The sequence below is a fragment of the Corvus brachyrhynchos genome, unplaced genomic scaffold (genome assembly GCF_000691975.1).
Source record: "Corvus brachyrhynchos isolate BGI_N302 unplaced genomic scaffold, ASM69197v1 scaffold155, whole genome shotgun sequence".
NCBI classification, from domain to species: domain Eukaryota; kingdom Metazoa; phylum Chordata; class Aves; order Passeriformes; family Corvidae; genus Corvus; species Corvus brachyrhynchos.
In genome coordinates, this window is record NW_008238434.1 from 512,987 (window position 1) to 526,478 (window position 13,492).

Consider the following 13,492-nt stretch of genomic DNA (forward strand, 5'->3'; position numbering starts at 1 on the left):
CATCACTTCAGAAGGTGTGAGAATGCACAGCTCAGCACCATGGAATGCCTCTTGTTTCTTATTTTCCCCAGAGTGGCTTTAAGTAGCTGCAAGTTGCCCGAGTGAAAGGGTTCTAACTGAGCAGCAGCATTTGTGTAAGAGGCTTTTTTCCTTTTCTCTTTTTCCCTCTAAATCTGCCCCACAGCTTTTGTGACTGTTTGCCAGCGCTTCAGAAAGATACCAACCAGGCTGTGAGCTTTGAGGAGAAAACGAGAATGCCTTTTGTGTCATGATCATAGAATTAATTGGTCCTGGAAACTCTGGATCGCTGCCAAGAATGGGTATGTGACAGGAAAGGAAAAGGGCGGAGCTTTGGAAATTCAGGAACACTCCTTTTCGGATCTTAGGAAAGAGCTCATAAACTTATTTTGGCTTCTGAGTTTGGTGCAGTCAGCATGCAGAGTTACGGTTTTGTGTGGTTTTTTGGGTTTGGTGGGGTTTTTTGTTGTTTTTGGTTTTTGTTGTTGTTTGTTTTTTTTAAACAGTATCCAAAATGAGAAAATGGGAGTTAGTGAAGTGGAGAGAGTTCTGTGGAGAGCCCTGGTGTAATTTTATTTCATTTCATTTCATTTCCAAGTGCGCTGTAGGATAAAAGCAGCTGTCTTTGTCTGCAGGACGTCCACCGCTGGCCACCCAAGCCCTGCACTGCCAGTCACGCTTTCCTAGGCTGGAAATTCTGCTCCAAATTCACAGTTTTCTCCCATGCAGGCTGTTTTCAATGCTGGCAACTGGGCACAGGGATCTGCAGGGCTCTAACTCCGCCGGGCCCACAGAACTGAGGGCAGGAGGCAGTGGGGATGGGAACGGCCTGGCCCAAAAAGCACTTGAAATACTTGTGACTCCATTTGATAAGATTAGCCGAGGCACTGCTATGTGACATTGTTTGGGCAAAATCGCCACTTCTCAGAGGGTTTTTTTGTTCAACGGTCATGTGGTGGAGTTGGGAGTCGGTGCAGATGAATGTCAGCTGCTGTGGGTCTGTCTGTCCTGCACCCACGGCACAATCCCGCTTCCTTCCACTCAGTTAGAAACTCCATCAAGGTCTTTGTTGGAAGGAAACGCTTTGTCAAAAAAGTTGTTAATGTCTTTGCAGTTGTTCTTTACCAAAATACTTGACTAAGATAACTAAACAACTTCTGTTTCATGTGTCTTGCTGGTTTTTTAGTGATGTGTGTCTGCGTGTTAAATGAAGGCTATTTTAGGTTTTTCTTCTCTTAGAGTGACATTATGGATGCTTATATTTCTGGAGCTTTTCAAGTTCAATCATTCCATGATTTGATTTTTTTTTTCCTTTTTTTTAAATTCCCCCAAGGATGAGTGTAGATATAAAAATTATGTATTGGAGAAACCTGTGTATAAGCAATGGGAAAAAAATAAGGTTAAAATCACAAAGAGCATCTTATTTCTACTTTCAGAAGGTTAAACCAGACTCATATTTAGACAAACAGTGACAATCTTGATTAGACTGCTTTATTTTCATTTAACATAGACGTTACTGCACTTCAGGCACTTTTATTCCAGCATAGGGTGCCTGTCCAGTAAGTTAATTTAAAAGAAGAATGGAAAACTCTATCTGGAAAAGCTGTAAGTTTCAAGGAAAGTGAAAAGCGTTTAAAAATCTGTCAAAATTGCATTTAAAGTGTTAGTTAGATGCTCTGAAAATAACAGCAGAATTTCTGAATAAAACAAATCTTTAGTGGAGTGGTAATGTTTCAAATGACTGAGCCGGAAGAGTATTTGATATCTCCTTTTCTTATTGTTCATCCTAGTTGTTTTAGTATTTTTTTCCAGTCTGTGTAATGAAAAACAATTAGATCGATTTTATTCCATGATTCTCACTTCCAGAATCTCAACAGATAATATTTGCATTGGGAAAAACCTGCAGAGCAGTGGGGTTTTTTGGGTGAAAGCAATTGTTTTCAGTGATATTTCTGAGATAATTACTATAGTTCTGTATATCTTTGGGTAGCATCCTCGTTTTGTACTGATCAGAGTTTTAACTCTCCTTTTTTTCTTGAGTCTCTAATCCCTCTTGCTAGGCTGTAGCATTAATTTAGGCAATGGTGGCATTTATAGTTAATTTATATTCCCACTGAAGCTTAAACAGGTAGTGTTTGGAGGAAGTTTCCCAGCCTGTATGTGTTTTGGTCTGCATGGAGCTCTCCTGTTTCAGCAAGAAGTGTGTACGTAGGTAATGTTTTGCGCTGTAGAGCTGTAAGATGATCACATTAAAGAGAGTGGGCCCCTCAGAAGGTACAGCGTTGCCAAGGGTTAGTAAAGATGTTGGAATTACACTACATCAGTGTGCACACAACCTCAGAAAATAAGGATTTGCAAGGATACCTCCATTTACTCTTTCTACATTTGCTTTTAAAAGATGCTGTCCGTCTTGTAGGAAGCTACTTGCGCATCACTTACACTTGCAGATTATCAAGGCTATAATCTGTTGCCTGAAAAATCAAAGTGAGATTTTAAAATACATAAATTAGACTCTAAAATGTCATATCTGTTTGTTTTAGAGGACCAAGAAAATGTTACTGAAGCCCTGAGATGTTGAGGTCTCTGTTAGACCACTGGACACGGTGCTGAAGGAGACAAACAGGAGCTGGAGAGCTTTTTTAGTTCTTTGGATGCACAAAACAGTGCAAAACTGGTGTCATTTATTGGTACCACTAACAGTGGTCACCATGCACTCCTGTCAAAAATTGCAAAGAGCTTTAGGAGCATCTTTTCATGGCAGTGAGTAGAGTGTTCCTCTGAGCAGAGGGCACTAAAGCAAACATGAAAACTCCTTTGCCTTTGGGTAGCCTGGTTGTGTCAGCGAAGAGATGGCCTCTTGATTAAATCCAGACTGAGCAGTTTCCTGTTAGCGTGAAACTCAGCCCACAAGGTCTTATTCTCAAAGCCTGTTATTGAGCTCGTCTGCCAAGTCCCTTTTCCTTTTAAACTTACAGGCAGAATTACTAAAATAATACAAATACAAGCAATCCCAGAAGTCTCACAATGGTTTCTAACAGTTTGATGTTTTGCTGACAAAGTTTTTGATTTTTCAGAGTTTGAGGTTGGTTTTGTTTTTGCTTTGGTGGGATTTTTTTTTGGGTTTTGTTTCTTTTTAACATTCTCCCAACATGATGTCTTGGGGAAGTTGTAGTGTTGCAATTAATGGAAAATTTTGTGCGTGTATCGGTCTTGGAAGCAAATTCTGCCCTTGTTTTGAATATACTCACCTGAGAGAATGAGAGGGTTTTATGTGCCCTGAGTAAATGTGTCTGTCCATAAACCATTACATTGTGAGCGGGTCAATCTGCTGGATTGAAAATAAAGAGTTAAATACAGTGGTGCAGATTTTCGTCCCTGTCAGAAAGTGGTTGTATTGTGTAACTAGTTATTTTTAAAAGGGTATTTTAATTGTTAGATGAAGAATTAGCAAGAAAATTGTAAATTTTTTTTTTTTTTTTGGTGAACCACGTTTTGCTTAAGGAATATTTGAGTGTAAGAGAGTTACATAGTGGTGACAACATATCCTGTTAATGTTTTTGTAATGACAGTGTCATACATAATTCCAGATACACTTTTAGTTCATTTTTATAATTCATATATATTTCCAGATGCACCTTTAAGTCAGATATATGACAAGTTATATGCCTTTAAAAAAGACGTAAGATCCATGGAACAAAATGTAGCAATTTTTTTCCCTGTCTAATCTGTTTTGGTTGGTTTTTTTTAAATACAGGCAGTAGGTTGTGTTTTAATGTCACAATAAGGGTTCGTTGGATCTCATTAAGATGGGAAATGAGATAGCAGAGCTTTGTAATAATATTAGAGACAGAACCTTAGAATGATACTAAAGACATCTATATTGTTTAAAACCAAAAGGGATGTCTATTAGAAACAATTCCAAAGCAGTGGAGTGTAGTGATGTAAATAGGAAGAGAGTGGGATTAATTCTTAATTATCTTATTAATAGATTATTTTTTCCTTTGCGTTTTGTCAGTATCCCGAGCCAGGGTTGGTAGTGACTATCATTAACATGCTGTCTTCATGCCCTCAGTATCAAGGTGTTTGTGTAAATATTGGACATTTTTTATTTATAATCCCAGTTTTAAAGCTTTTTATCTCACATACTTTACAAAATAGGATTTAAACGAGTCAAAAAAATACTTTTCTAAACTATCCTCTAAATAATGGCAGAATTTAAGGAAATGTTCTTTCAGACTCAAGGCAGGCTGTAAGCATTTAAAACAAATGCTGTTTAAAAAACATACCCATACACAATCCCAAACCCTAGATTTATGGACAAATATTGTGCCAAGTGGAAACTGTAAGAGAAAATTGAAGTGTTAGAATGCCTTGTTTGCAAGATGAGTTTGACACCCTCCTTGCAAAAGTATTTTGAAATGTTTTTGCACCAAATGTGTTCTGACCTTGGGTCCTGTGTGACACTGCAAAGTTGGTATTTTCAGCAAGGGAATCACAGGTGCCAGTACTTAAGTTATGGTCAGTTTTCATGTTTATTCAGAAGTTAAATGAAACACTGAATTAGCACTTTTGTTCCCTTCAGTAATATTACTCTTTGTGGGATAATGGATTGTCTTTCAGTTAATAATATATGGTGGAATCACGACTTAACTTGATAGTGGTCATACTGTAAAATATTTTTTGATCATGTCAGAGAAATGTTTTAAAATAGAGTTGCTTAAAAAATCCATTATTTGATACAGCATTTGGTGCTTGGAGAGCAGCAAATATTGACAAAATCATTTAGTAACTGGTGATGGCCAATTCGCATGAAAAGATAGGATTTAATCCATTGGAATCTGTGCCAGGGATCTGTTTCCTGCCTGACTTTTGCACTTTGCTTTTGTTTCCTTTTGTAGGGTGAAGGAGACCAGTTACCCCCAGAGCACACTGTCAGACAGTATGAAACATCCAAGATCAGGGCTATAAAAGCTGGAACTTTGGAGAAACTGGTGGAGAACCTTCTCACAGCTTTTGGAGATGCAGATTTTTCCTACATCAGCATCTTCCTTGCAACATACAGGGCCTTTGCTTCTCCCAGGGCAGTGCTGGAACTTCTCCTGGACAGGTAAGAGCCACCGCTGTGCACAACAGGGGAACAGGGGAAAGTCGTCAGGAACTTCTTCCCTTGCTTTTAGTGGGCATGGATTTAATAGCCTGTTGTCAAGAATACTGCAAAATCCAGAATTTCAGCATAAACATCCAGTCTATAAATGCATTGCTGCTCACATCCCAACTCTCATAAAGCATAGGTAAGGAAATTGTTCCATGTCTGGCTGCTAAAGAACCCAGCTGGACCAACACAGCAAAATTAATACAAGTTTCCCTCAAAAAACCCAACAGAATGCATGGGCTGCAAAGTCATACCTAGAATAGATTCCAAAGTTTTGCTGGATACCGATATTTTCAGACATTGTTCTTCTGTTTGGGGGCTGCTGATTCGGAACAGGGATTGTACAAACACAAGAAAGAATGGGAGAGCAAATTCTATTACGTCACGTGAATATGCAGCCATAAATTTTTGCAGACAGCCCAGGAACTGCTAAATGTTATAAGAATAGCTTTTATGGTCAGACTGTTAAATCATGGCTGCTATGTCTGCATAAATGCTTGGAACACACAGCATTAGTTTCTCACCCTAAATTCTAACTGAGACATGACTGGGTCCTTATTTTGGGAGTGTCATATTTGTTGCACTTTCAAAATCCGTGATTTGCAGAAATGGTTGCTCTGGCATGAAGTAATTAGAACAGAGAAGTGGCATAAGAACTCCTAGGGTTTAATTTTTGCTCTCCAACTAGGTAGATAAGGAACAAGGCATGGATAAATTATCTGTGCTTTTCTTTTCTATCTGAAAAGGACAATCTTGTCTGCTTTGTAGGAATGCCATCTGGCTCAATTAGAAAAGATAACAACAATAATAACCTGACAGTCAGGTAAGCAATCAGCTGAGAAAAGAGCAGCCATCCTGGAGAGTTGACTTAGTTACAGTTACATTGACTGCTCTCTACTTTATCTCTCAGTCCATCCCAATTCTGGTTCAGAATGTGAGGAATAATAAAAATTGACAGTGGATACATACAAGAATATAAAAACATTAAAGCTCTAAGGAAGTTGACCCTGCCCGCCTCCTCTCACGCTGATTTAAAGAGGTGAAAATGTCAGGAGAGGGCAGGAAAGCCCAGGAGAACTGTCTCCATAGAACAGAACTCTCTTTCCTGAGCCCAGTTTTGATCTTGCTGGCTTGTGTACCTCTCAGAGCAACATAAAACGCCCCCTTCAGAGGAGCGGGCTGCCTGACCTTGTCAGCATCATCCCCAGCCTTTTATAATACACAACAGGATCCACAGGAAATCCTAGGAGGTTACCACTTCCTTCCCCTCTCACAAATCTTAGGAGTGTAGTGCTTAAGAATCCCTGTTTTTTTCTCTTGGCTTTTTGTATATCATGGATACTCGCAAGTTTTATGGCTTGGGAGAAAATATAGATGAAACTTAAGATATAAAAGTTGGAATAATATACATGTAGCTGAGGAATATGGACTTGTGAAGAAAAGCAGATGTTATAAAGAAAAGAATTGAAAAAAAGATGGATTGTAATTGATTTTAACCAGCTTGGTTTTCATCTCTAGATTAGTTGAGAATAAGTAGCCAAGCATCTACATTTTTGCAACTTTGTTTTTAGTGATACTTGTTAATAATCAGGGTACAGAGACTAAAGTGGGTGTCAGTGCATAATTCGTGTTTTGTTTTGTGTGCCAGTGAAGTAATAATGAAAAAGGCAATCTCTTTTTTTTTTTTTTTTTTTTTTTTTTTTTAAAAAGGCAGCACAGTTTTGGCATTTGTTGTCAGTTTTAATTTCATCTGAAGAGCTTGAGCCCTGTCTCTTATTCAGGGTTGTGAAGTAAGGGAACAATTAGGAGTAGCAGTGCTAAGCTCTTGTTGTTTGGTCCAAGGGAGAACAGTGATGTGACCAGATCAAAACAGGCCCCTCCAGCTTTTCACAGGTGAGCAGCTCCTTGGGAGAGAGGAGGGAATAGCACCCACATCTCCCATTTGCAGGGTATTACATTTTGTAGGTACATACTCACTGGAAAACTTTCTCCGCAGTGTATTTGTGGAACCTGGATCACCCTCAAACCCAGTGCATTCAGTTTATGCTGGATTTGCTGTGGATACAGTGCTGCAGAATTGTCTGATTAATGTGTTAGACTTACACAAACCCAGCTTACACAAAAAGTCCTGGGACTCTTGGGAAAATGTCATGGGAAATGTACATATCCTGTACCCTAAGTGTGTGGGGATACCTGTTGCTCACTTGATGCTGTCTGCAGAGTATCATGTCCAAGCAGCGCAGTACTGACTGAATTTGGGGCAGGAAGCATTTACGGTGTCCAAAAGCAGGTGAGGTGCTCTTCCCTGAGTCAGGGAAACAAATAAAAAAGCTGATGCTGTGCTTAAGAGAAACTTTGGGTTTAGAAACAGTTTCAGAAATCTGGTTGTTGCATTTTTTTATTTTCTTCCCTCCAGGATTTCACATTACCCTTTTGCTTTTGATTAAATTTGAGACCAGAGCCCTATTAATTTTTTTACCCAGATTCAGCCTATTGAGTTTTTTTTTAAGATAGATTAGAAGTCACTAGACAAAATCTTGAACATAGGCTGGGACGTTGAGAAGTGAATGGGACGACTTGTGTTTCCAAAGGTATTCAGGAGTAATTGAACATCCACATCCCTTTAGCATTCATGGGAGTTCAGCATCTAAGCGCAGCAGACAGCTTTGGAAATCTGCTTTTAACACTATTTGGTACAAGTGGGCAGGGAGAGCTAAAAGAAAAAGATCCTGTTGGCATTTTGATGTGGAAGCCCTCCATGGAAGTTCCTGGAGGGAAGAAGAGTGGCTCCTCCTGCCCCTGGGTGTGGGGATAGAGTGTGGTGCCTTTGGTATTCCCAGGGGGATATTCCAAGGTGTGATGGAAGCCAGAGTTGGTTAGCTATCCAGATGAGGGTAAAAGGAGGCCAAATTCCTCTCCTCCATTTTGTATTTTGCCCTGATAACTGTGTTCCTCAGAAGTGGAGCCATGCTGTGCTTGGCGCAGGCACAGATAAAGTAGCAACCAGTCCCTGTCTGGAGCAGTTTACAGAGGAGGGAATTGAGACTGTTTGTGGGAGAGCTGGAGCTGGGTAATGACAGCAAAGAACAAGTTAGTTTCATGTTTCCCACTCGTTCCTTTTGCTGAAGGGTGAATGGAGAGGACAGGGGAGGTGGAGGGGGAGCATCGAAGGAATAGGTCCTGCAGTAGCAGAGCCACACGTTTTGGGACAGCAGCTTTGTGGTGTTTGACTCACTGCTGTTCCTGTAGCATCTATTATTTCTTCTCTTCTTCCTTTATATCAGGTAGCTTGTCTACTCAACTCAAGAAGTGAGTTGTCACTCCATGTCACTTCCATGACTCCATGTGTGTAGGATTCAAGCCACCTTATTTTTCCTGAGGATCTGGGCTTCCAAATTGCTTGTTTTGATGCTTACAAGCTTATTTAGGTCTTTGTTTGGGGCTGTTGCAGAGATCACCTTTCCTTATTCTTTCTGAGTTATTCAGAGTATTTTCCTCCCTCTTCTTAACAGAGATGCAGGGGTGCATTCTCCACTCTGTTTTCCAGTATTTAAACATTCAGTATTACCCATTACATTCTGCTCTCATTTGCTTAGTCAGTCCCTTTGAGTGCAGTCTGTAACTTCCCAAACGCCAAGCTGAAAAGTTCTGTGGGCTACAGGATCCTTTTGTTGCTTGTGTCTCTTTTTGTATGCAAAGCATTCCTACAGGCTGGGCAGTGAAAGGCTCTTTGTGCTGGAAGCCTGCAGAAAGGCTGTTCTTTATATCGGTTGTGTCATTAACTCCTCCTAACCCGTATTTAATGACCTGTTGTTCATGGAGAGATGAGAGGCAGAGATTTGCATCTGGCAACATAAGGAAGCTTTATATCCTTCTCCAGCTTTGCACGGAAAACTGTCTACTCTTTATTGCCGTCTTACAGATTTCTCCTGTAAAACTCAGCTTGTGTCTCTAGTGGGATTTAAACACAAGTGCCTAATGTTCTGCAAAGACATATTTAATATTTCATGCAATAGTAGGACAATGACATTGGGACTCATCTCAATAATTTTTTCTCAAAGAATTAATGGCAAGTTTTAAAAACTGAATATAAAAATTTAATTTTTATTTTAAAAAATTCCCCCAGCAGGGAGAAAGTGCCTTTTGTCTACTGGCTAAGATGTGTTTTAGGCATCTTACAGAGTAGATGGCAGTGGAGAGTGAAATCCTCTCCCTTTAACAACATATCTGTGATTCTTCTATATGAAGCCTTAGACCAATGCTTGAGAGGAGCATAAAACTATCACCACTTCAATCCATTGAAACCTTTTTGGATGAGTTTGTGACAGTTCTGACACAAACTTTCGGGGCAGAAGCGGCTCACTGTGTTCTCTCTGTCTGATGTTACCAGGTTGTTGTAGCACAAGCACTTAAGGATGCACTTGTTTTAACTCTTCAGATTAATTGCAGGTGTATAAACCTAAATGGATAAAATCAGCTTGTCTTATTCTGGACAGTGAGTAATCATCCACCTTCATTAAACCTGCCTTTAAGGAGCCATGGAATTCTTAATGGATAATTATGAAGCTGTGTATCTGAAACAATGGGCACTCCCACTGAAAATGAAGTGCATGATTGTGCCTGCAAGGCACAGGGTTGTGCCTTGTAGGTAAGAGGTTTTCCCTTTGGCACTGTTGGAGTTGTGCCTATGGTTCCCTCTTTCCCAATGGTGTTTTTACAGCATCGTGGGCTTTTCCCACTCACATAAGAAGTTTGGGCACAAAGTGAGCACTTGCCACCTGGGAAACATTGAAGCAACACTTGGAGCTGTTATGAATGGCAGGCGCTAGAGACACGGAAGCCGTACTGGGAGAAGGTGGTTGTGTTACAGTCTTGCTGTGCACTGGAATGTTGCCCTGGGAAAGGATGGAGTGAAAACAGGCAGAGAGAACAGAGGGCAAAGACACTGTTTTGGTTGATTCTGCCTGTGTGCAGGCTGCTTCATATAAATTAACAAATTAGGTTGGAAGATACTGGCTGTTTCTTTAGGATTTTTTCCCTCCTAAATGAAATAATCTTCAAACTCCTTAATTCTGCCCACATGTTAGGATTCCTTGTAGTTTGAGCTGGAAGCGCTTTGTAGTTGTTTATGGTATATGAATGATGCTATTTGGGATTTTGCTTTTATTCACTAGAGTTTCTTCTAAACATCCATCTCCTTTTTCAGGTTTGGAAACCTGGAGACCTCAAGCGATGGAGAAGTGGCAAACCTGAATTCCTTGGAATCTGAGATGGTACTCAGGGTGTAAGTATGGATTTGCACTGTGGAGCAAGCCCCAGGCAGGATTTGGTCTTGGAGGAGGATGTGGGCAGCAGAGCTGTTGTTTCTATTGAAAATTCACAGCGCTGTTGGCATGCTTAAACAAGCTCGTGCAAAGGCCAAATACTGATTGTCTTGTAACATATCCAATAGTACAATACAGACATCTTTTGCAGGGAAATTGTTTTGGAATTAAACATGAGATGAACACATCTAGGCCAACATTTTGTTGATTAAGCAAACAAGGTGTGTTTGTTTCCTCTGCCTTATCTGTGGCAGTAAGTGGTTATTGCTTAGGAGTGATTTTATTGTCATTACAGCAGTGCCTGCAGAGCAAAGCTCAGGGTGACTCAGGCAATGTGTGTGTGCATGGATCTTTTCCATTAGTGCCCTGTGATTTACAGTGCTGCTTTTAGACTGAAATTTTAATTCTGAGGTCATCCTCATTTACAAAAGAAATAGCAAAGCTGTTTTGAACTGCAGTTTAAATGAGAAAAAGGTGGTTTGGCTATCCTCCTAGGGTTTTATCTTTAGACATTGGGTGTAAAAGGTGCCTTAGGTCATCAGCATTTGTACTTTGACATCTGTAGTTTGCATGCACTATGGCATGCGTGGTTATATTTAATTACAGAATGAAGATGCTTGATTCTTGTCAGCATTACTGGTTTTCTGTTCCTCTTGCCCCACGGGATTTGACATAAGAGCTCAATTCTCAGTCTTTCCTGGCTGGTAAAATATTTTGCTCTCATTTTGCTATGAGAACTCCTCAAAGAACAGCTGATAGTTAAAATTTGGTCACAGGCACCAAGGAGGCAGCATTCTGTCATGGATAGAAGCAACAACAAACAGTTAGTGGTTCCCACACTTCCATGCAGACTGAGCTCTAGGGTCTCTTCCAACTTTGGGCAAACCATTTGACCTCCCCCTATCTCAGTCATAAAATATGAGCTAAAGCTGTACCCTTCCTGCAGAATAGCTGAAGGATTTATGCTGGGGGTGAGGAATTAATTTCACCAGTATAAACCATGGTGGGATTAATCCCCCAACGGCCTTTTCACGGACCCAGAGGACATTGATGATGAGATGAAGAGAAAAGGGGGAAAAGTAATCTTGATGTTACTTATGTCACTTGGGCTTTGGGCGAAATGCATCAATTTTTAGTTATACCTGCAGGTGAGTGTGCAAGCGAATAAAATAACATTTAGTAGGAGAGTGTGTTGGTTGGTTGGTTGGTCGGTTTGTTTGTTTTTAGTGGAATTATTTTCCTACTGACATACATACAGTTTACCAGCCTTGTCAGTTGCTTCCTGCTGCATCAATGCTTTCTTCCCTCTTGGCACATAACACCTTTGCACAGCCAGGGATGGACAAATGGATGGAGCCTGTGGTCCTATTCCTGTGCTAGCTCAACTTCGGATGAGTTTTCTGAGAGATTTTTCATTAATTTAGTTCAGAACAGCTGATTTTAATCCTTTGGCCTTCATAAGATACGTTTTATGTGTAAATTTGGTATCTTTACTCAAATCCACGTCTATAAAAAGCTCAACAATGAAGTTGTCATCAAAGTTATTCGTCAGGTATACATGTTTTAACAGATCCCATATAAATATGAATTCACTTTCCTTCGTTAAAAATTTCCATTGCTCTCAGTTGCTCTGGCTACTTGTCTCTGAGAAATGATTAATGGTATCTGGAAAGTGTTTGGCTTTTTAGTCCTGTTGTGAAACATGTACTTCTGGTAGTTCAGGTGTTTTCTTGTCTGGGATAATTCCAATATAATTGCATTTGCCCTCTTTTCTCATAGAACAGAAACATAATGTAATTGTGCTCTTGGTTTTATATGACTTGGAGAAATAGGAGGAAGAAGCAGTAGAGCCTTGTTATTTCTTGCAATTAACTCTGTATTTCTCAAAGGAAAAAATATCTCATGGGGAAGCCTGTGGTCTGTGGCCAGAGACCTTCTGCATTCATCAGACTCCTGTTGTGACAGCTCAGAGGCTTTAAAAAGCCAGTTGGGCCATTAGAAGTGGGGATGCAATTTAAAGCATTTCCACTGGTTTGACACAAAAAAAAGTTAAGAACAACTGCAGAAGGAGAGTTTATGACTCCTTAAGTACCTCACAGAGCCTGAAAGAGGGAGGGGTAGCAAAAACTGAGGATATGTGTGGAAGGAACATTGTCCTGTGTGGTGCACTGTAAGCCCACAGGTTACTGCTTTCTATGTCGAAATTCTCTGTCCGTTTTGCACTCGTAATATAGAGCTCTGATGTATTTTGAGGAGAATGTCTGATGTAAATTATCTAAATTTTTGGCAAAATTATGTGAATATTCCACACAGTGTTTATGTAACTCAGAACCTGCAGATCTGAAACAAGGGCTTGAGCACATTTGTGGTGCAGCCTTGTTAGAGGGGCTTGTGGGAGCTTTAAACCTGCCCTTCTGTTCCCAGATCTTGCAGTGATTCCAGACTGCTGCAATGATGTGTAGTTGTTACTGACCCAAGATCCCTTCAGCTGTGTTTAGAAACATGCCTTCCTAGGACCCCTTCCGCCAAGGGGATTTTCTCCTCTTCACTTGAACATCATTCCTATCATATTTTGGGCTGCTGGGGTGGTGTTGGGGTTTTAGTTTAGTCCTAGGTTTTTTTTTTTTTCTGTTAAAGGAATTTTCCCCCTATACATGTTGCTAGGGGAACAAATGGCCAAGTACTTAAGAAAAACAAAGGACCTGGCTGCTCTTTTTGTTTCACCTGGGTGTGTGGGCAGTAGGTCCCGGTGTTCGGAGAGAGAGAAGCTGCTTGTTCTTTCGGCCGTTTTTTCTTTCTGCGGAGAAAGACCCCAGGATCCCCGGCCTGCCTTCCTTGCCCTGCTGGAGGCCGGGCTGTGGCTGCCCTGCCCTGCCGCTGCTTCGAGCCTTCGCTGTGTTGTAGCCCTGCTCACCCTGCCTGACCAGACCTCCGGGGGGTTCCCCGCTTGGATACATTGCGTCTGCCACCCGGGGATTTGTGTTTGTCCCTGCCGCCC

General features: G+C 40.7%; 1 protein-coding gene across 1 annotated transcript in view; it reads left to right on the plus strand.

Annotated features, from left to right (window-relative positions):
* RGL1 (ral guanine nucleotide dissociation stimulator like 1) overlaps window positions 1–13,492 on the plus strand; it is a 53,895-nt gene that overhangs the window by 14,227 nt on the left and 26,176 nt on the right. The window contains exons 2-3 of the mRNA XM_017736479.1: window positions 4,917–5,125; window positions 10,377–10,454. Coding sequence (XP_017591968.1) covers window positions 4,917–5,125; window positions 10,377–10,454 — 287 coding nt within the window. The remainder of the gene's footprint in view (window positions 1–4,916; window positions 5,126–10,376; window positions 10,455–13,492) is intronic.